Here is a 23,229-nt window from a genome sequence, read left to right as displayed (position 1 = left end):
GTGTAAGAGAGTCAGTGTGTCCTGTTTACCTGCTAAGTTTGTACTGATTTGTTGGTACATGTGGCAGCCATAGGAGGCTGACACACGAGCATGATCCTGTTAAGATGGAAGCCAGAGTCAGCCTTTGCTTCATGTTGTGACAGTAGGTTGATTTCTCCACTCCTCCACTCCATAGTTTCCCCATCTTTAAAGTGGATACAAACAATTAGCGTCTCCCTATGATGTTCCCTAAGGACCTTGCTGCATAGTCCATGTAACGTGCATAGGCTGTTCACCCTTGGGTGCCAGGGCAGATTCTGGGTCCATTCATACTGGCCAGTGCTAGTTTCTCTGTTCTGTTTAGGTGTGAGCAGAGTGAGCTGTCCCTTGCCTGTCCCCTGGGCTTCCCTCCTAAAAGTCTTGTGCTAGGTTTTTTAGCCAGAATATTTCAAGTGCCTGTTGCTAGAGTCAGAATAAGGGTTCAGGCCCCCAGCAGAACTGGATACCATGAAGCGGGGGCAGATGGGTAGGGAAAGGCTTTGGGACAGAAGACAGTGGGTCTTCAGAACCAAGTGCGTGCAAGACAGCGGTAGCTGGGTGGAGGTGTACATTGTTCTCTGGGAGCCGGGGAGGCTGCAGGGGGCGCCTTTACTCAGTCTTTGCTAAGAGTGACTGGGCACCCAGTACCTTACAGTGAGTGTCCAGCAGGCAGGATGGGGCTTCTGACCAGGCAGTGGGCTGGGTCCTGGCCACTTCTTGGGCTCTAAGATGTTTTTGTGTATTGTGTCCTTTCCTGGTCTGGTTCCTTCCCACTGAAGAGGGCTCTGTCCTTTCCCCCTGGGGTGCAAGCCCCTCACAATCTGCTGCTCTGTGTGTCAGATTATACTGTCCTCGTTTCCGGCCAGCCCTCTGCCCGGTAAGCCCAAGCCAGGACGTCGGGGACAGAACAGGGTAGTGGGGGGGCAGCACTGGTGGGAGCCCAGCCTTACCCAGGCTGGCAGACAGACACCCTCTCAGTGCCTTGTACTTGCTTTAGAATGCTATGGCTGTGGTCTTCTTGTGTGATTTGTTTTATCGGAGAGTTTTATGCCTTTTTTCTTTCTGCTGTCTGGGATTTTAGGGAGGGAGTAGGGTCAGTGCCCTCAGCCTGTGTTCTTTACAAGAAGCAATTCTTCAAATGTCAAGAGTGAAACCTCTCCCCGCAGCCAGCCAGGAGATGTTGGGTATAAAAGCCCCTTAAACTTTCCAATTCACAGTTTAAGGTAGAGATCATCTTGAGTCGTGATACTCCAGAAATTCAAAAACCCCCACTTCACAAACACTTTTATCCATTTCTTTTTTTTTTAATTATCACTGATCTTCAAAATTAAAATCATTAGAATTCAAACAGCATACTCTGATCACTGTTAGGGCCATCTGGAGTCTGGGAGAACAGTTTCCACGTTTAAAGTAAGTTTTATAAAGTTGACCCGGCAGCCGGTAACTTGATGGTTCACATGCAGATCCGCTTGGGGAGAATCTGTATCTGTGAGACGTTAAGCCTCCTTGTGATCAGTCTCACCATTTATTTGAGTCACTTAAAATAGTCTTCAACAGTATTCATAACTTCTGTCTCTGGGTCTGTCTCACTTTTTGTTAGATTTAATTCTAAATACCTTGTGTTTTTTTACATGTCAGGTTTTCTGCTTTTTGCAGTATATTGATCTCATTTGATTTTTTTTTTTTTTTTTTTTTTTTTTTTTTATGTTGAGCTTCTCCAGCATCTTGCTACTTTTTCTTATTAGTCCTGATAACTCTCTGTAACAGAGGGTGTTCGAGTCCGCCAAGTCCGCAGCCAGAGCCTGGCACTTTGTACCCTGGCCTCCCGGCTGCTGGCCCTCTGGGGCTTGCTGCTCAGGCTCACGCTTCACGGGGGATTTGCTGGTGCCCTCTCAGGCTGGAGACATTTCCTGTTTTCCTGGTTTGCTAAGAGCTTCTCTTCGGAATCCTGGTGGGTTTGATCTTAGTGCCTGCTTTCGTGCTGAAGCAGTCCTGTGTGATGCGGGGAGCTGCGAACATTGTAGTCATTCTGTGCACATGGCTGCCCCTCACACCAGCACCGCTTGTCTGGCTCTGTGCTCTTTGGAACAGCCCACTAGGTTAATTCAACTCTCCATGTGAGAGTCGGACAAAACTGTGCTGTCCCCTTAATGATGCCTGTGGAGGGCATTTGTAATGAGGCTTTATACTTGCCTCCGAGGGTGATCTCAGGATTGCCCCTTCTTTCTGTATTCTTGTAAAGAGCTTTACCTCGAACTGACTGGTCACTGTTCACTCTTTGCCAAGACTACCTCTGAAGTGATTTTATGGATAAATTTTGAAGTATTGATTTAATTTATGGATTAAAGTATAGAGTTGTTTTGCTGTTTTTCTTCACTCCAATTTTTGAAAATTTTATTTTTCTAGAAATGTGTGTCTTTTATGTAAGTTTTAAAATGTATTGGCCAAAAGTTGTTCATTGTATTTTTTTTAATGTCTGCCATATCTGAAGTTAGGTGGCCTTTTAAATTCCTGATGTTTTAAATTTGTGCCTTTTCTCTTTCTAAAGTAAATTTATCAGAAGTTTTTTCTCTCTTTGCTTAAAGGGTGCCACTGTGTATATTGGTAGAGACAGTGGAAGGTGTCATGGGCACTGCTGGTCCTTTGTTTCTTTTTGTCCTGGACATATGGTCTTTCACCACTGTGTTGCATCCAGATTTTTTGGCTTCTGCTTAGAGTACAAGATGCCTTTCCCCAAATGCAGGCCTCTTACCTTTTTTTATCCAGTATTCCTGTGTGAGCGGGACCTTCCTATGTCTGTCCACACCCATGTCCTCTGTTCCAGGACCACTGCCCATCCCTGGGGTGTTGGCATCTACCCTGGCCATGGGCTGAGCCTGGATGTGGCCCCTGGCGAGCCCTTCACTCCAGTATGGCACCACCTGTGGCTTGTCCCCTTCTCCCACTATCTCCTCACGCAGGGCGCAGGATACAGCTCCAGAAAGCTTGCATACACCTTTCTGCTAGCAGCATGGTTCTCTGGTCCCCCAGCCTAGTTAGGAGCTGCTGAAGGAGTCAGGCCACCCAGGGAGCATCCTTCCTCTGTTTGTGCGTGATCTGCTTAGCTTTTCCACCAGGAAGAAAACTTCTTGGAAACTTGTAGTTTGGGAAAGTGAGGTGAGCTGTGTGGAGGTATAAGCTGATTTAGTGGAGATATAAGCTGATTTAGGTGAAAAATATAGATAGTGGCGCATAACACACACCTGGTACTAATTGTAGCTTTTTGTATTTAGCAGTGAATGCTGTATTTCAGGGACTCTCCTTTCTGTCTCTGTTCTGCAGGCATATTTGGCAGTGCTTTCCTGTTGTTCCCTGCTGAGGGGCTGGGTTGGGCCCAACCCTCCCTTTGGGGCTGTGTCCCAGCCTTGAGCAGCTGTGGTAGGCAGGTTCTGGGTGGCTGCCTCCACCCAGGAGCTTTTCAGGAAAAACAGAGTTCATTCCTGAGGGTCTTGGTCTGTGGGCCCTCCAGCAGCAGCAGTAATTACAGGGGAGGTCCAGCCTTTGGTCAGGAACAGCCCAGGTCCCAGCAGCGAGGGAGCTGTCAGCCCACAGGCGAGAACTAGCTGTGTTTACACCAGTGTCCCTGAGCATGGTCCCCAGGAGAGCATTCAACATCAGCTCTGGAGTAGGGGCTCTCCAGTTTTGGGGTGTCTGGGCCCCAGCCCACGCAATGGGGGCCCACAGGCTGGCCTATGGGACATTGCCTGAGTCCTGGCCCTCCCCAGCCTGAGAACTGCAGCTCCCCCACAGGGCCTTGCTGTGGGTGCAGCCCCTGAGGGTTAACACCGGCTGTGAAGCCCTAGTAAAGATAGTTGTGAAACCCCCTGGGTTGTGCTCCCCACCTGTCCAGCGGGGAAATGTTGGTGTCTGTGCATCTCTGTGGTGTCTTTGCAGCCTTGGCTGCAGTCACCCCAGGGTAGCCTGGGGTGGAGGAGGAGACCAAGAAGGGAAGAAGCCTGCCCTGCCCTCCTCATCTTCAACTGGGGCAGCCTCCTGCTCCTCAGTAATCCTCAAGGCAGAAGTGGGGTAGGCTGCACCTTAGAAGTGTGCGCTACTGCTCTCTGATTTCTAGAGCTATGCAGGCAAAACCCAACTCCAGGGTTGTGTTTAGCATAAATAGCATCCAGTGCCTCTCTAGAGCCCTGCCCATGGCACAATATGTGCACCCCCTCATACACAGTGTTTGTACTTACTTTACATTTTGATTTCACTTGAAAACAAAACAGCCTCTTATACCGTGTTTGTTTGTCTGTTTTGGTACCAGAGGTTGAACTTGGGGCCCTCACTTTTGAGGCAGCTAGCAAAACCACCTAGCTAAATCCCCGGGCCATGTATTTTATTTTTCAGGCATTTCTGTTGCAGTGAGGTATTGCCATGGGCATGTTTCTTCGGCACTGCACTCATGTATCTGTTTTTCTGTTGTTGTTGTTGTTGTTGTTGTTTTGGTACTGGGGATTGAATTTGGGTCTTTGCGCTTGCAAGTCAGGCCACCAAACCACTGAGCTAAATCCCTGGCCCTCACTCATGTATCTGAATAATGAAGCCAAGGGAAGTGACATGTAAGAACTCAACCTGCACACAAGAACCAGGGCAGGGCTGCTTTTATCATAGGCATTCTCGGCAACACCTTCACACTTTCCATGGAAAAGCACTCACCTCGTGTCCACTACACACTCATATGTGTAGACACACACTCCCAGCATTAAATTGAGTAATTACAGTTCAGTCAAGAACACCTTTAGTGAAGATGATGTTACATATGTTAGGATTTGGAACTGAGCTTGGCTGTGATATTCAGTCCTTTTGAATGATGGCTTTAATAAGGAATGAGCTCTGAAGTTCCGAGGCGAGGTGGCAGATTGAGCACACATATCTGATTTCACTCTGGAAACCCACAAAACTCTAGTACAGACAGATGTGGCCCAGTCCCAGTCCAGTAACTGTGCTCACCCCAGCACCAAGATTGTGGTCTCAGAATATGGCTTCCCTCTAAAGGGACCCACATGGGGGGCCAAGCAATGGAAGACCCCCGGAATGCTTTGTCTCAGTGGGGTGGGGGCCTCTGTCCAAGACTGTCAAGGACCCACGTGCACCTTGGGGTAACCCAGGGCCAACGACAGGGCTGCTTGAGCGCTAGCAAGAGCAGTGGGGGGACATGGGTGCTGAGGATCCTGGAAAAAACTTCACACTTCCCATTACTCACATGGTGGACGCCAGGGGCCAGCATATCACCTGGCCAGTAAAGGACGGGAACAAGCATTCACCCTGTCTTCCTCATGAGAATAATAAGAAAGTTGATTTGAGATCCTTTCTTGCTACAGAAACAGTTGGCAGATAGAGAGGGGCCGTGGATCTAGAAGAGCTCTGTGCAGGGGCCTGATGAGGGCTCTGAGGGACTTGTGCAGTGAGTGCAGCAGGCCCATTGCAGGGCAGAGCTCCCCTCCCTCCTGTAGGAGTGGGAGCAGAGCCTGCCTAGTTGGAGCAGAGCCTGCCTGGTCGGTGGGAAGCTGATGCAAGAGCCTCATTCATCTGTACCAGTAGGTCCACAGGACAGTGGCACTGAGGGGATAAACAAGGACTTGATGAGATTGTTCAGCTGATTGCAATGTCCTGATTAGAACAGAATATAAAACTCGTTTTTGAGACCATCTAAAGGAGAGTACTTCTTGGCTGTTAGATAACATGTGGCATTCCTGGTGATCGATTTGGGTATGTTGGTGGTGTTTGTTTTTAAGCACTGTTTTAAGATCCTCATGCAGCGTTCTTCTGCGAAGCACTGGATGGCTGTGCTTTGCATCCATCTCATCTAGGAGGGAAGTAGGTCGATGTACAGAGGACACAGGTGGCCTGTGTGGAGTCTGTCATACAGTTCCTCTGCCTGTGTGTATTTTTGAAGTTGCCCATGAAAGATAAGAACACACATCCCAGAGAAAGGCCGTACATTAGGAGAGTGGCAGGAGGGATGAGACGCATCATCCACAGTGTGGACGTTAGACTTGGGAAAGCTGAGCGTATCCAGTTGACATTGCAGTGGACTGTTTCCAGGGAGGAGGACTGTAAAGCACAGGGGCCACACAGCCATGTGGTGGGGAGCAGCAGCAGCAAGGCGCCCACCACAGGGCAGGGCCTACTGAAAGTTTGTCCTCTAGACACTGTCCTCCCCCTGGCCTCTGCCTGGGGACAGGGACATTAACAGGAACAAACAGGGCCCTGTTCATGGGCAGTGCCGGGTGCCCCAGGGGCTGGGGCTTCCCTTCTGAGGCCAGCACACTCATTTCCCTCCAGGGGAGCTCAGATGGAGAGTGCTGTCCCCTGGTCCTTCTGGGGGTGTGATGCCTCTGCCCCAACTCAGGGCTCCAGGCCCAAGTCATATAACTGCCCTGCTGGGGAAGGGCCCTGAGGTGCTTACTTGGGAACCCAGAGCAGAAGGCCTCAGCTAGAATGTTTAGGGACCCTGCCCTCTGCATAGTGTCATTTTGGTTGTCAGTTAAAAGCAAAACAACTGCAGTCTTAAAAAATACTCTCAAAGGAAATCTTGTAAAAAGTTGAGTGATAAGACAAAGAAAATGAAAACAGTAGAGGCTGGAAAAGAAGCTTGGGGGATCACTCCAGGAGGCCTGCCGCCCACATACATGAAGTTCCAGCATAGCAAACGGGACTCGCCAGTGGGGCAATGCAGAGAGGGAGCGCAGCCCTGGGGTAGCAAGGGAAGGGAGTGCCCACAGTGAAGGGTACAGCTTCCCAGGCAAGGCCCGCACCAGAATCAAAACTGAAATCCCAGGACACTGAGGAGGAGGCCTCGCAGACCCCCGGAGAGGACAGCCAAGTCCTTGCAGGATCCAGAGTTGGAGAGACCCCATGATTTCCAGGAAGTTTCAGAGCATGGCCTGCTGCGTTCTGACAGGGTGATCTTCGAACTAGAGTCCCGTACCCAGCCAGAGCAGCAGCACAGGAGTGAACAGAACACATTTCCTTCCTCCCAGGCAGAGCTTATCCCTTGAGCCTCCTTTTCCAAGCACTGTTGGGCCGGAGTTGCTACAAGTGGAGGGAACACCCTAGTGGGCTGGAGACAATACCCTAGTGGGATAAAGAAAAGGAAAAGGCTAACCCGGACAGAGACCAAGGGTCCTGGAGGAGAAGGGGCTCCTGGCAGCCACACCAGAGCAGTCCTGCCCTAGGGGCAGGGTGTGTCTAAGGCTGGCCAGCCTGTGCTGCTGTCTTCACTGGAAGACAGAGTGTTACTGGGCCTTCTTTGGGGTGACCCTGAATTCCTGGGGTCCCTTGTGACCAGAGAGAGCTCTTATCAGCTGTCCCAGAATCTGAAGACAGATGTGGCTGGGGGCTGTCCTGCGTTGGAAGCGTGCTTTGCCCCACGCCCTCATGTCAACAGCAAAGGATGTTGGGCCCCATAGAGAGAAGCGCTGGGGAGCACACCAGGTCAGAGTGCTGGGCCCAGGTGGGTGCCCTGATCGCAGGGTTCGGCCCCAGGGTCTGGATCTGCACAGAGGCCTTGGGAGGATCCTCCTCTTTCATTGCCCTTCTCTTAAAGTACACATTCTCTGTATGGGCAACACACTCCTGGACAAAAGAGCATTTTTACCTAAGTTCTGTGTTGCCAATATCTCCCCTCCTCCTCTTCCTCCCTCCCCTAGCCTCCCCGCCCCCCACACAGGCAAAATGTCAGCAAGAGGAAGTGATGGTTACATAGTTGAAATATCTATTATTTTTCTAGCGTTTTGAATGAGTCATTCTTTACTTGAAAAGACCCTTAACTTTGGCTGTGTTTTCTAAAGAATAGTGCTGCTTTTATTCGAAGTCCATATGATGGCATGGATGGTGTCAGAAAGAGAGGAGCTGATTCACGGAGTAGGGAATTAGTGTCCTTCTTTATGGTTGCGTATTGAAGAAGAAGAGAGCAGCAGCCTTTGGAGTTCCCTGTCTTCATGAGGGCTTGCTCCCAGCCAGCTCTCATTCTCCCGGAAGGCTGAATGCGCTCTTTGTGCCCGCACTAACGTCATGCGCCTGATTGTATTAATATGTTTCTCAGGGCACAGCCTGTTAAAGCAGTTTTCTACTCCACCATCGAATATTCATGAAAATACAGGCTTTTCGTTTTGATGCTGCATTCTTTTAAGTAGAGAAGGTTTCATTGTTTTCTCGGGCACTCTGGGTCAAAAGCACCAGGGGCTTCTCTTGGGAATGATGGCATTTTCAGAGGTTTGGATACAGAAATAGTGTAAGTCATGTCTGACGCAGCTGCCAGCACTGCGCACAGGAGTGAGTAGGGCCCGGGTTCCCATCTCTACGCGGGCATGTGGGCAGGGTCCACAGGTCTGTTCCTATGACTAGGTCATTTTGTGAATCCATCCCTGGAAGCTGGAACTGTGGATTGGAGGCCATGTCCCCAGGAGCCTGGGAGGGTCTACTTGTCTGTGCAGGTTCAAATCCTTCTCCTTGTGCCCATCGTGGAGGGGATGCAGGGAATCGGACACAGGCAGTGAAGGGCTCTACTTTAACTCCCACAGCAGAGAAGCTCTGTGTAGTCTCTTAGGATGGAAAGCCAAACACTGATCACATCCCTTTCCTGCAGTTGGTAAAAATGGACACAGTGCTTCAGGGAGCGCAATGGTGGCCTCAGCTGCACACCAGCTCTTCCAATGGGTTGCACAGAGCCAGCTAAATCCAGGCCAGGTATAGGCAAGAGAGGTCCTCTGGGGCCACCTTGCATCTCCACAGGCTCTCATCCTCATCTTACTCGTTCTCAGCTGTCTGCATGGAGAGCCCCACAGCACTGTGGGAGGGTGCCTATCTCTGGTCAGCACACCGGTCATGTGTCTACCTCTGTAGCAGGTGGGCCAACAGGCTGCCACGAGGCACTTCTAATGGGGCCTCTCTCTTCTGGGAAGTGAGAAGTGGGGAATGTGTGCTGGTGTGAGCAGTGGGTGTCTTCTGGGGCCTAGCATCTTTGGTGTGGCTGTGTCACTGTGTGAGACTTGGGTCACGGTGGTATGCCTGTAAATGGGCCACATTTAACACCACCCAGGCCAGATGACATGATACACAGGGGTAGCACAGCATACAAAATGTGAGACAGTGTGATCATTTTATTAATTCTCTGTGCTTTTTAAAGCCAAAATATCACTCACTGATCAACCACATAAGAATACGAGACCGAGAGACATTGTAAGCATCCCACCATGAGTATAGACTCAAGCTTGGTACAACGGCAGCAGACTAAATCCATCAGTGAGTGAGTGTGGATATAAGCAAGCAGAACAATGGCAGTGTGGCCCCAGAGAGCAGACAGACTAACCTGCCCGGGTGGTCTGAGAGTAGCCGGCACCATCGGGTCGCAGGAGGTCATTCAGTGGGTGATGCAGAGAAGGGCATTCACTGGCAGAACCTGGCACAGACAGTGGCTGGCATGCTTGACCCTCTGGTGAGGCTGTGCTGAGTGGTCTCTAGACTCTCATATCATGTCTCTCCTTGCTGGGGTTACTGGGCAGCCATCCTCCCTGCCCACCACTGTAGTGTTTCATTTCTTAAAAGGAAGACTGAGGGAAAGGTGGGAAGACAGATATTCCTACTGCAGGTATGGGCACATAGCTGGTGTGCTAACCAGAGATCGGTGCCCCACAGTGCTGCTGAGGTTTGTTCCTGTGACTAGGTCGTTACATGAATTGGGTGCTAAATGAGGAATCGTGGATCATATGTACATTACAATATCCAGAAAAGAGAAATGGGCAAAGGTAACTCCATCTTGATGACTTTGCTTTTATTTACATAACTCTCACATGCAGTGCTGTAATGGAGAACAGGACATAAAACTACAGCACTGTACTGTACAGTGCAGTCAGCAGAAATCACAGTGCTACATAACCAAGCAAGGTGTACTATACAAACAAAGACATTGAGGCTGTATAAACAAAGTGTACAGAACTATACAAAAAAACGAAAAGAACAGGTTGTAAGTCTGAGCATCAGGCCCTAAGTCTAAATAGTCGTTAAAAAGCTTATTGAGGGAAGGGTGCCTATACTGACATTTTATAGAACTGACTTGTTGACAGTTTCTCCATTTTGCTATACTTCATAATAAAATTGATCAAAAAAGGACAGAGAGGAGATGGTACAAAGCCAGTCTTTACCCACATGGGAGTAGGGGGCAGGTCTTGCCCATTGAATGCACATGGATAACACATTCTACTGTGCCAAGTCTGATGCCCACTTAAATGTGAATGCCTGTGTTTAAGCATATCCCTAAAGATTTTAGAGGAAGGGCTGGGTATGGTGGTGCACGCCTGTAATCCAAGCACTTGGGAGGCTGAGGCAGGAGGATCACTGCGCGTTCGAGACCAGCCTGGGCTACATAGTGAGTTCCATGTCAGTCTGGACTACATAGTGAGACCCTGTCTCAAAAAACAAAAAAAAAAAAAAAAGAAGAAGATTTGAGAGGAAGCAGAGGAGAGGCACTGGCTGGTTTCCACCCAGTGCTCAGCAGGAGGAAGAGCCTGTGATACACCGGGGGTGCCAGTGGGTGTCCAGAACTTCCCTGCTTCCTGGGTGCTGTCGGGCCTCTTGCCCCACAGGGAAGTGGCCTGACTGGTCCCTGTGGCCAGGGCCCAGGTGTGCTTGGGCTCCAGCTGCTTCTGGCTCTGTGACCTCTCTCTGCCCAGCTGTGGGGCCAGATCAGAGATAGCTGTCTGCAATTCCTGTCCACGTTCCAGCAGTGCTCCTCCATCCTGGGCTTTGCGGACCCTGAAGTTGGAAGGATTCAGGTGTCTGTCGCAGCTCCCAGCAACTGAGCAGCAACTTGCAGTTGGGGCTCAGTGCCCCCAAAGCTGGGCCTGCTCTACAACAGCCTTCCTTCTCTGCCTCAGCAGACTAAGGCGACACGTTGGCACCAGGGCCTCCAGCCATTTGGGGATTCAGCCAACTAGGGTCCCACTGCCTGGGCAGGGGCCAGAGAAATGCTCTGGACTAAGGGCAAGTGACCAGTAGTAGACCAGGTACCTGTGGGTTGTGAGGCTGTGGAGCAAGTCCAGGGTTTTGAAGGAACTGGGCTATGGCCAGTGCTTACTCTAAGGTTCTCCACAAGCTCGGATTGGAAAGCTCTGTGGGCTGGGTCAGGTCCTGGGGCACACAGTGGCACTCTCAGGAAGGTGCCTTGTCCATGTGTGGTACTGGGGACAGGAGAGACGGGAGCCACTGGACTCAGGTTGGCATTGGAGCCTTGGTCCAGAGCCCCTCCTGGAAAGTGAGGCCCCTGCCTCCTCCCTTGGCCCTGGCTTGAGCGTTTGTTGGCTGGTAGAGAAACATGCCCAGGGCGTGTGTGGGGTCCTTTCAGAGGTAGAGCCTTGTGGGGCTCTCTCCACCCAGGCGCTTGAGGCCAAATGTGGTGTGATGTCCCTGACCCCGCCCATGCTGTCTGGCTCGTAGTAAGTACCCCTAGTCCTTACTTCTCACACCACCGTCCTGTGGAGAAGGCATATACACATGGCTACTTCCTGATGGTCAGGACAAGAGCCTCCTTCTGTTTGCTTTTCTCTCCTTGGTACTGACTTGTGAGACCTGAGATTGGTTCAGTGTCACTCCCCATTAGTCACTTATAGCCTTACTTAGGTAGTGTGTTAGTACAGCCAGAAGTGCTAAAGCACAGCCCTGATGAATGTGCTTGTGCCATGAACCAGGAGCATGTTTTATTGGCTTCAGTCAGGTAAACACATTTTCCAAGAGGGCACTCATTTCACCATGGAAACAGGCTCTCTGCTTGAGTGTCTGTCTAGACCACTTTTGTGGCACACAGTGTTCTTGGGGCTCATACACAACTCTGCAGGGCACTGGAGGCGAGGAAGGGCAGCAGAGGAGGAGTGCCCATCCACATGCCCACAATCAGCTCCTTCCTTAGCCAGCCACAGCTTTGGCTTTTCTCTTTATTGACTTGCATACATGTCGTTGGTCCAGCGTTGGGCCCGTAATGGGGTCCTTTGAGAGCGAGACCTCCACTGCTGGAGGGCAGGTGGAGGGAAGAGATTTGTGCAGGCTGTCCCCTGGTCTGACCTTCTCCTGCCTTTGTGATCTTGTGCTTTAGGACCAGAGCCCCCAAGTACTATGCTTGTAGCCTGCTGGGTCCAGGACCAGCAGGGGGAATTGGGGTGTCAGATGTCCTTTAGCCCACAGGCACCTGTGCCAGTTGCCCGTGGGGATGAGCGTGAGTGAGGGGTCCTGGGGCTGCATGGCCACCCGGGTGACCAGCTCTGCTCTGTTCTTTCCACAGTGGATGTGGCCACAGCACTGCCCTTGCAGGTGGCCCCCACAGCAATGCCCATGGACCTGCGCCTGGACCACCAGTTCTCACTGCCGGTGGCAGAGCCAGCACTACGGGAACAGCAGCTGCAGCAGGAGCTTCTGGCACTGAAGCAGAAGCAGCAGATTCAGCGGCAGATCCTCATTGCTGAGTTCCAGCGGCAGCATGAGCAGCTGTCCCGGCAGCACGAAGCCCAGCTGCATGAGCACATAAAGGTGAGGCACTGCAGCCACTCTGGGACACCTGTGTCTCCTACCTGTGTCTCCTACACCTGTGTCAGTCTTGCCCCATGGAGCGCTAGGATCTGTGGACCCAGTGGCCTTCACTTCAAGGCTGGTGCAGAGGACCTGGGCTGCATGTCTGCCTGCAGTGGGGCTTGCACACATCGCAGCAGATGCAGGATGTGGTGGGCAGCACTTTAGATGGCTTTGGTCAGCTCTGGGGTGTTTCTACCCAGTGGTTTTCTTCTGGGGCCTTTTCTCAGTTTTTCCCACTGACCTTTCATAACTGGCAAAAGATAATTTTTTTTTTAATTTAGAAGGAATAAGAAAAAATTGTTAGCCAAGACCTGTTTATTCTGTACAGATATCTAATCTCACCCCCATTTTAAAAATAAATGTGTGAGAGAAGCATATTAGTGATACATAGGAAAGTTGTGTCATGATCACGTCGGGCCAGTGGTGTCTGTGGTTCTCACCTCCTGTCACTGTAAGAGGACCTGTTCAGTGGAAACACATACAGCTGTATCAAAATCATGGGGTGATTTTAAGTTTCCTAGTAGCCACATTAAACAAAGCAAGAAGCCCCACCCAAAGGAGGCTCATGAACTATGGCTGTGCACAAAGTCACCCAGACCCTTGGCAGCTTTGACAGCCACCCTGTGTCGTTTCACTGCGGACCAGGGATCAGGCTGGGTGGCTCATCTGAGGGCTGCCGGCCATGCTGGAGGTTGGGCCTCCAAGCTCACCATCCTTCCCGCAGGGTGGTGCCCTCTCAGAGGAGCACGCAGAGCTCCTCCCAGGGCGGAGGGATGCCCAGCATTTGGGGAGCCTCACGTTCTGCTTGTGCGTCATGCTGGGCCCTGAACAGGGTTTGGTCTGCCAGCTGAGTGGTGACTGCTGGGGCAGCTGCATCATGCAACCTGGCCTGCCTAGGAGGCTGGGCCCAGCACCCAAGGGCACGTTTGCCTCAGAGGCGGCCCAGCGCTCTGTCCTTGGCCTTTGTGCTGCTGTGCACCTCCTACTGGTGGAGCAAAACACCTTTGGGACTGGATCTGCTGGTGAGGCAGCCTCAGCTGCCACTCTACGCTGCAGACAGGCGAGGCCCACTTTCCTTCAGGGTCCCTGGCCCCAACAGCGTGTTCACCCCTGGGACCTTAAACTGGCCTAAGGTGGCCTCATCATGCCAGCTGGAAGGAACAGTCAGTGGGTCGTTGGAAGTCATGCCTGTGGCGCACATGGTGGCCTCGGCGTGCTGCCTTTCTGTAACTGAGGAGGGCAGCCTTACCAGGATACTGTTTCGTTTAGTTTTTGAACTCTATCTTCACATTTCTGTGACTCTTAGAAGCAGGCCCAAAACACATCTTGACTCCTGGTGACAACTCCTTTCTCAGCGGCTGCATTGGGCACCATGGGCTCTCACAATCTCATAGAAGTGGGAAGGAAGGGCCACCTCCTGGGCCACAATCCAGTTTCTCTCTGTTGTATCTGGACACCAATGGGCCCAGCTGCTGTGGACATATTCCCTGTCATCCTGGTTACTGTGGGACATGGCAGTTTTTGTGCAGACCTAGAGTGGAGCCTGAGGTACAGAAGCCCAACCCCCATGAATTGTCTCTGTTGTATCTTGCCTTGGGGACACTCCTTGGGCTACTATGCAAGGGAGCCAGGTAACCCTGTGTGACTGAGGACAGACTGGGCCTTGGAGGGATGACTGCTGGTGTAGAGGAGGACTAGAGGACTAATGTTTTATGTTCTCATTATGTCAGTTGAATTGGTAGCTTTTATAAAAGTGTGGGGGGCAGGGCTCAGAAGCAGATATACCCTGCATCATGAGGGTCCATCCAGGGCAGTACTGGGATGCAGGGAGCATGGAGACTCTCAGCCCTGGGTTCCATGGATGTGGTGCCCACCTCCCTGATCCTGCTTCTGTTGTGGCAAAGCAGAATAGCTCAGTGTCCCCCAAGTGCCACAGCTATCAAAATTTGAAAACTCGGGAATCCAGTGTCACTCAGAGATAGAGAAAAACCTTTATTGTGCTGGTAGGCTCAGAGGAATTCCTACTTGAAGTCTGAGTTCTCTCCCAGAAATAAGAGCCTCCTTAGATAGGGATCTACAGTATAGACAAGCATGTCTAACTGAACATTTTTGAAAGGGGGTGGGGCTTAAAAGAACATTATGTGGGGGTGGGGCTTAGCATCATTCTTGACAGGGGTGGGGCTTAGCGGAACATTCTTATATGGGGGTGGAGCTTAACATTCTTGAAAAGGAATGGAGTTTAAGGGAACATTCTTGTGAGGGGGCAGAGTTTAATAGAATATTCCTGAAATGTCACATACTTCAAACAGTCACAAAACATTTTGATAGCTGCCCAGCTTCACAAACTTACATTTCTGGAATAAAACATTTTTGGGGGGGGCAAGAAGATGGAGGCAAGGCATGGGCCTGTTTTATTCTGTATTGCTCTTATCACATTCTCACAACAGGACTAGGGAAAAGGAGGGTGCTCAGGGCAGTGCCAGGAAGAGCTCCCTCAACTTAGCCCAGCTAAATTGTAGGCCTTCCAGAGGTGCCTGTGGCCCCAAAAACCTGGCTGTGGACCCAGTCTCTGGGGCGTGGTCCCAAAAGCAAGGAAGAAAACTTAATGTTACCTTTCACTTTACATTTTAATAATTTATTTTTTCATTAAAATGAAGATCATAAAGGCCTTTAAAATGACATAATTATATCATTGCAGTAGCAGGCTTTTATTTTGATGGCTTAAACTCTAATACCACATGTTCAGGACGTTTGGCAGTGTGTTGTCAGACAGACTTCTTGAACACAGTCTAATTAGTGTCATTAAATCATCAGTGAACTTGAATAGAATTTTATAGTTGGAGTGGGAATCATTTTTAAAATATAACTTAAATTGTTAATTTTGGGTAAACAAGGCACTTTATAGTGGCTTTAATGCTCAGAATCTCACATGTCCTTGAGTAAGGACGTGGCTGGTCCTTCTCGGTGGACTCTTCCTCCCTACCTGCTCTTGATCTTGGGAGAGTGTGACAGGGCAGAGGCAAGAGGTGCAGTGCCCAGGGTTTGTGCCTGGGAATCACTGCTTGATACCAGGCTGGGAGATTATTGAGAGGGTTGCCTGGAGTTGCCACTTAGGGAACATACTATGTTCCTTTTAATATTTGAGATAGTTTTTTTCTTTTGTTTTAAATCAAAGAAACACACGTCCCTAACATTTCAAAGCAGAAACCAGTGTGGGGTGAGTGATGTGCAGCAGGCCCTTGCCCTCCCTGCCTATGCCCCAGCCTGGCTTTGGTCTGAAGTCTGCGGCCAGCCTTCTCCCTCAGGGAGGGCTCTGCCCAGACATTCTATCTTCCTGGACAGGACTTGGTGCCCTCTCCGTCCCTGGCAGGTATGTGCGCTGCCACTTCCCCGGGCCTTGGGGTGCCTCACTGGACAGCGGCTAAGAACTCAGTGTTTAATCTCTAAACTGTGTGTCTACATCACTTACTTAGCACAGGATGGTCATGTGTGGCTCCGGGTCTTCCTGGAGTTCAGAACTTCCTCCATCACCATTTATTGGGTTTCCTGTGACCCTGATACAGATCCAGTCCCACAGCTGAAAGGCCTGTGCTGCTTTAACATGAGGGATGCGCACACCGTCTCTCCAGAGCAGACCATCAGGAAATAGCTCAGGCTCACCGTCCAGCCCGTGCCTGTACTGGGGGCCATAGTTGCTCAGGCCACTAGCGCAGTGGATGGAGGCTTTTAAAAGGAAACTAGGAGAGTACCTGAGTACCTGAGCTGCTTTGAAACACTGACTGAGGGGAACAGGGGCTTCGGCAGGGCCGAGCACAGACCTTGCTGCCCTGCAGCTCTCACAGGCAGACAGAGGCAGGCCCCTCCTGAGCTTGGGGGCATGGCCAGGTGTAGGCAGACCTCTGTCATTGGGTGCACTTGCCTTTATCCTAGTGCCTTCGTTTACATCACAGTCCTTTCTGTCCTGCTCAGCTTCCTTTGTCTCTGTGATGCCCAGTGTGGTTAACTTTATCTCTATATGCATAGAAGTTGTCATTTTTCCCACTTACTGTCATTTTCTGTGCTTTTATTTTTTTGTCATAATGCTGGTCTTTTTCTTGTTGATACAGAAGATGTGAATAAAGGGCATTATTTTAAAGGTCTACTGTATGTTGCCACTTGCCTGTTAGTTTTGCTACAGAATAGTTGTCCACTTGTCCTTGACCATGATTCAGAATGTTCTTTCTAAGGAGATAAGCGAAGCCCTCTCTGTGCCCTGGTGGGAGCTTCCTTACACATCTGCACCTGTCCCTATTGCTCAGTCTTGGTGTGGCCCTCTCCCCATGCCTTGCCTTCTGCTCAGGTTTCCTTAGCTCATCTTGCTGGTTTCCTGCTCCAGACAGACTTCAGAACTGTTACTCAGGAAGTCTCCAGATTGTTTCAGAGTTGTATTGGAATCGCAGTGGTAACTGTTCCTCATACTGCGTTTCACCCCAGGAGCATGATGTGAGCGTCTAATTGGAGCCTGTCCCAGAAAGAGGAGGGCTTGCATTTTATTTTTTCATGTAATGCTCATAGATGTCATATTTAATTATTCTTAAGTTTTTTTTCCTCTTTTTGCTTCTATTATGATGAACCTGCTTCTTCATTTCTTTTTCCTGCTTGGTCTCTACTAATCTATACACAAGGCTTGGATTTGGTTATTTCATGTGTTAGCTGCTAACATATAGAATTTTCTTACTAGTCCTAATAGGTTTTCATTGATTATTTCATGTTTTATAGGTTAATAATGTCATCTGAAAATAGCTGCCTCCTCTTTATATTTTATTGCATTAACTAAAACTACTGTAATCGTGTAAAGATCTTGATAAAACTAGAAACCCCTGCCACCATGTAGGTCCTTGCCGAGGTATGTCCTGGGCTAGGAGGCGACCGAGCTATGGGTGAGCCTCTGGGGGTCCTGCTTCAGATTCTCCTCTGAAGGGCCCTTCCCTTGCCCTGGTTGTGTGGCTTGGAGTTGAGGGAAAGGTCACACTGACTGTGGTTGCTGAATTCATTGTGTTTATCCATAGGAATAATACAGTGAAACCCCTAAAATCGCTCTTCTGAAGTGTGAGTGATAGTACAGAGAAGTGTGTGCAACACAGTAAATTAAAATGTCATAGAATGGTCTCAGTGTTATTAATCTGCAGATATCTACACACAGTTCACACAGTATGTAAGATTCCAGGAGCATACCTCAGACTATAACAGCTTTCCTGGCTAGTACCATTTGAGCAATATTTTCTTTTGTGTTATTTGCAATTATCATTGGATTTTGATTTTGATTTGTTCAAACAGCTGTTCTTAGGGTGGCTTTAGTGATAACTCGCTAGAGTATGGGTGCTGAGGCTTTGTGCTTTGGCATCGTGCCTCAGATGAGGCATCAGTTTCTAGCTGGTGGGACACTGCCACGTGGTCTGCCTGTGGGCCCTCTTCACAGGCAGGCATCGGCACAGATGTGAGAGAGGAGTGTCCACCACAGAGCTGCCCTACCCCTGTCCTTACTGGCCACAGTGGCATGGGGAACTGCTCTCTGAGTCCAGCTTTGTTCTCAGTTAATCAGTGTTATGTGTTATGTACATACATGTAACACTCAAATAAAGAAAAAGGACCATGTATCACAGCACCAATATCGTGTGTGTGCACGTGCGCGTGTGTGTGTGTGTGTGTTGGATGACACCACCGAGGAGGGAAGATGCAGTAGGGTACCTGCAGTTCTTTGGTGTTCTCTGGTGTGGGCAGTGCATGTACCTCACTGCAGATCTGTGAGCTGGCCCACCTTTGGACCTTGAGGATGGCTCTAGATGAGTCACTGATCTTTCAGTGTGAACCAGGGATGACCAGCCTCCTGTGGAAGGGGTGGTCATGCTGCTGTTTCCAGTAAGTGAGAACTGTGTCGCCGTGACTAACCAGGCTGGTCAGGGTGCTAGGCATAGGCACAGTAGGAATCAAACTGTCCACATTCCAGCAATCACAGATGGCAGCATTAGCTTCCAGGACCTCCTCACGGCCAAGGAAGCTCGGAACTCAGGGCGCACTGTTCACTTGTGACTGTCAGTGGTCCCATTTGTTCCTAGAAGCTTCTCTCTTGCATTTCTGCCTTAGGGCCTCCTTGGACAGCATGGGGCACTGACGTGTGTACAGAGGGTCTCAGGATACCTGGCTGGGGTGGCAGCGCCCCACTCATGCTGCCTCTGTGGCCCCTCAGTGTCTTGTGTGTGACTCTGGTGCTGTAAACTTCTGCAGCTGTCTTTCCACTTCCTGCAGGAACTGTGGGCTGAGCAGTTGCCCTGTCCAGTCATAGAGTCCCTTGTGGGCATCTGCTGAGATGAAGGCTTCTTCAGAGAGGCCAAAGCCTGCAGATCTTCACCCCATGTGTGCTTCCAGGGGCACCCATCTTTTTGTTTGTTTGTTTGTTTGTTTTGGTACCGGGGATCAAACTAAGCACCTTGAGCTTGCAAGGCAGGCAGCAGAACCACTGAGTTAAATCCCTGGCCCAAGGCGCCCATCTTAAGTAGGTCCTGTCCCCCCGCTAGGCTCTGTGGGCCATAGAGAGAGCTGTGTGTGGGATGATGAAGCCCAACCCTCTGGACCTGGAGGAAAAGGGCAGACCAAGGTGAAGCTAAAAACTGAAGTTGGACCCTTGGAGATGGGCAGTGCCTGGAGAGACCTGACTCCTGCACCGTTGCCGGTCCCCATACCCCAGTGATGCTGTATCCATCCCCTAGGGGTGTCCACAGGCACCCTGGTCACCCCCAGTGGGCTGGAGCCCAGCACTGGACATTCACTCCCACTGCAGACTTCCTTTCAGGGACCTTGATGGGAGGTTGCTCTTCTTGTCTCTGTGACATCTGTGTACCCTTGGGTGGGAACAGTAAAAGAGAGGCCTTAAGGGGCTGATCATTGCTGGTTATGAGGGAAGACGAGAAGTGATTTTCAATGTGCTGAAATGAGGGTATCTTTTTTATTTGAGCTAGTTAATCTATTGAGTAAGGATGGAAACGATTCCGGATCAAGGACCCCACAGAGGTGACTGTTTAATCCCAAATGCTCCATCAAAAACCCATGACCAAATGGCACATTTTCACTGGTTAGCAAGCCCCACACCCAGGGATGACTGCTTGTTATTTTTCCTCACTGTTAAAAATTATGTTCTGGCAAAGGAACGTAGGGTAATTGGGCCTGCTCTGTACTTATCTCAGAAAAGTAGCTGAGATAATGCCATAACAGCTCCCTGCGTGTCTTCAAGAACAGCTACTAACAGTGAATGGCAAAGCTGTGTGACTTCAACGCATCCAGCCCCAGGCCCAGATCTAGATGGACGTGGGTCACCACTGCAGGCCAGCTGCCTCCTAGCTCCCGCACCAGCAGCACCAGACTTTCAGACTTCATGCATTGTTCAGGGATGCTCTGGACATCTGCATGTTTTATTCTCAGATTCTTTTGGAAATAATGGAGTGCATCAGGAAGCAAAGGCAACTGTGAGCCTGCATCCAGGATGACAGGAGTAGTGCCCTGTGGGGATCAGGAGGCCTTGGGAACAACAGGCATTCTGCCAGGGTAAGGCTGCTGTGGGCAGGCATGGGCTGTATACTTGCTAAGTGCCTGTGCTTCAGTGTGGCAAAAGTCTGTGAATTATTAAGAGGGGATGGGGATCTCGTGCTAGCCAACTCAGGCACTAGTCACAAGGGCACTGGGTCACATGGAGGTGGAGTAGGCATGTGGACCTGTGCCTATGAGGGTCACAGGTGCTGCTGCTCTGCCCTGGCTGGTCTCACCTGATGGCTGAGATCCTTATGCATTGTGTATTTGGTACAGCATCTCACCAGGCTGTCAAGTCAGAGAAGAGAAGCAGGAAAGGCAAAAGGGCCCTTCACCGTATGCCAGGACCATGGCTGCCAACCAGCAAGGGAAACACTTTGGGAGATGTGCTTGCTACAGGAGGCAGGCAGGCATAATCACTGTCCTCACCCTGGGAAGGAGCTGGGAAAAGAGGTTGGGCATTGGTCCCAAAGTAAGCCAGGGACGTCGGTCCTAAGCAGGAGTATAAGGACGGCTTCCACAGTATATGCTGGGTGGCTAATGCACTCTCACTTGGCATTGGTTCTGGTGAGGCCAGTTGAGGTACAGGAGATGAGAAAATAATCATGGTTGGTTTGGGGTTTGATTTTAAGTATAGATTTGATTTTATGACTAAACTAGAAGTTGTGGAATAGGGACAGTTTTTCATGTTGCTCTTATTTGCACATTTGCTACCAATTAGAGTCACAAGAATAATCTTGGCTTTATAAAGAAGGCTGCTGTTACAAGGACTCTGCTTCTGTTGGAACCCAGGCATGTGTGGCCATTAAGTTCCTGTAGCCTCTGAAACCTGGCTGTGACCCTTGGGGTGCCCAGACACACACATGTAGCTCCAGGACACACAGCCCCATGCTCAAATTCAGGTACCTGCCATGCCTGGCCCAGGGAATGTGTGGGTCATGAGGCGCCCATGCGGTCCAGAGCACCTGACTTCTAGGTGGACATGTCCTCCACTGTTCGCAGCCCCGGGCCAGAGAGGCTGGTGCGTGATGGCACTGAGCAGCACCTGTCTTAGTGAGGTGTGATGGTGATGGTGCCCTCGCCAACCCAACTGAGCCTTTGGATGCTCTGTGGCTGGGACTCGTTAGGACAGATGGGGCCCTCAGGTCATGTGAGAGAGCTCTCCATAGGCCAGAAAGTTGTCTTTCTCTGCTGGGACAGTGGATAATTACCTGTCCCCCACTTCAGTACTTTCAGCACAGTGGGATTTTATTTTACTTTTTAAAACTCTAGTTGGGTTTCTATTTGAGTATCTATCTAGTAAATTGCAAAATCAGTCAAAGGAGCTCAATTCTGGGGTTCTGATGTGCTTCAGAGGTCAGTGTAGGCTTAAAAGTGAACTTGATGTTAAAGTCTAGTTAGAACAATGGGATCTGCTTTGACTGGTTCTGGTTTGGTTTTGTTTTCTTAGAAAAATTAGGTCATCTTATTTTAAATGGCTCATCATAGTTTCATTCTGCAAAAGATAGCTTCTCAGCACTTCTCTTCCCTCATGGGATGGCTTTACCCTTGCACAAGTTAGTGAGGTAACTGTGGGCATCACCTAGCGTCAGTCAGCATATCTCCAGTCCCATTCCCGTGGTCGGGGTTTGTCCTCATGGCACACACTTTCTGCCCATATGGAGGGACACTGTGAAGCCTGTGATCAGTGAACGAAGGAGTAGGATGTAGGTGCCTAGCACACTCTCCACGCCATCGGCGAGCCACAAGTCAGTCCTGCCCACTGCTTCTGCTCCTCCCCAGGCTGCCCTGGATGTAGTGTGAGCCCTTCCTCCTGGGCTGGGCCCACTGCTTTACAGAAGCAGTGTTTCCGTGGGGAGGGTGCTGCTCCTGGCTTTACATGGGTCTCCCCTGCCCTGCCTCGCCCTGCACTGGTTTGGGGCATGCCTCCGCCTACACCCATCTCCAGCCACTCTGTCCCTGTGCTCCTGCCCTAATGAAGGGAATTCCGGGGTAAGTGCTGCTGACTTGGCTCACTTTCTCAAGGAGCTCATGCTGCTAGTCAGTCCTTTCTGTGTGCGACCACTCCTGTAACAAACAGCTCTGTCCAGGCCCAAGGTCCTGCTGACACATGTTGTCCCTGGGCTTGCAATGCCTGCTCTGGGGGTGTGTGCATCAGGCCACTGGCATAGCCAGGGGCAGTGATCCCGGGAGGCCAGCTCTGTGACTTGCAAAGCACATTCCAGGTGGGCTGTGGCCTCTGTTGTGGGTGGGTGCTGCCTTCGCCCCAAGTTGTCTGTGGAAGGCATTGTGGCCTTGGGATTCCTGCACAACCTTCTGTACACTGCACACCTACCTTGACAGTTGCATTGATTTTGCTTCTGTTCTGTTGTTATTGCCAGTTTCTTCTATTTCCCTAAAAGTCATTTGGCCATTACCTGTGTTCATGCCTAGGCTGTAGGCTTTACTTTTAGAATGGCAGAATGAGAATGCTTGCTTTCTAAAGTCCCAGTCACTGTCACTTTTCCTTCATATTCTTGGTACCATGTGACTTGAAATTCATGAAGCCAGAGTGCGGGGCAAGTGATTTCTTACATCTCTAACCAGAGGAATCTGTGAACAGTCTGCTTCCTCTCCACCTGGTGATCAAGGTGATCATGGAAGCTGGGTAACCAAAGGCTTTCATGGACTTGGGACAGGAAGCCAGCGGATGCCCTGGGAGCAGCCCTTACTCATCTGCCTGCGGGCCTTCTGCCAGAGAAGTGTACGTCGCGTGCCTGGAGCAGGACCTGGCACGCTGGCCAGCTGGCGCTCAGGTAGCTCCTAAGTCTGGCACACAGAGCTGGTGACAGTCAGTGCGGACCCCTTACTGAGGAATCACCCAGTCAGACCTGCGAGACGTGCCCAGATCCACAGTCTGTCTCCTGTGGGTCTTGCAAGAGGTCACCATGAGGGTCGGTGTCCCCAGGAAAAGCAGCTGCTTCACACTCACGCACAGACCCTTCGTTCCCACATTGCCAGCTCCTCCAGCTGTGTACACACACCTTACATGTGTCTGCCTGTACTCAAGTA

The 23,229-nt window shown here is 50.5% G+C and overlaps 1 protein-coding gene across 8 annotated transcripts in view; it reads left to right on the top strand.

The window, feature by feature from the left end:
• The window catches only part of Hdac4 (histone deacetylase 4), a 250,766-nt gene that overhangs the window by 146,536 nt on the left and 81,001 nt on the right, over positions 1–23,229 (top strand). For all 8 annotated transcript variants that reach the window (XM_033764730.1, XM_010615696.3, XM_010615705.2 and 5 more), the window contains one exon: positions 12,332–12,576. In XM_033764730.1, coding sequence (XP_033620621.1) covers positions 12,332–12,576 — 245 coding nt within the window. The remainder of the gene's footprint in view (positions 1–12,331; positions 12,577–23,229) is intronic.

The sequence above is a fragment of the Fukomys damarensis genome, unplaced genomic scaffold (genome assembly GCF_012274545.1).
Source record: "Fukomys damarensis isolate Sample0158 unplaced genomic scaffold, DMR_v1.0_HiC HiC_scaffold_16, whole genome shotgun sequence".
NCBI classification, from domain to species: domain Eukaryota; kingdom Metazoa; phylum Chordata; class Mammalia; order Rodentia; family Bathyergidae; genus Fukomys; species Fukomys damarensis.
This window is presented reverse-complemented; position numbering and strand designations above follow the sequence as displayed.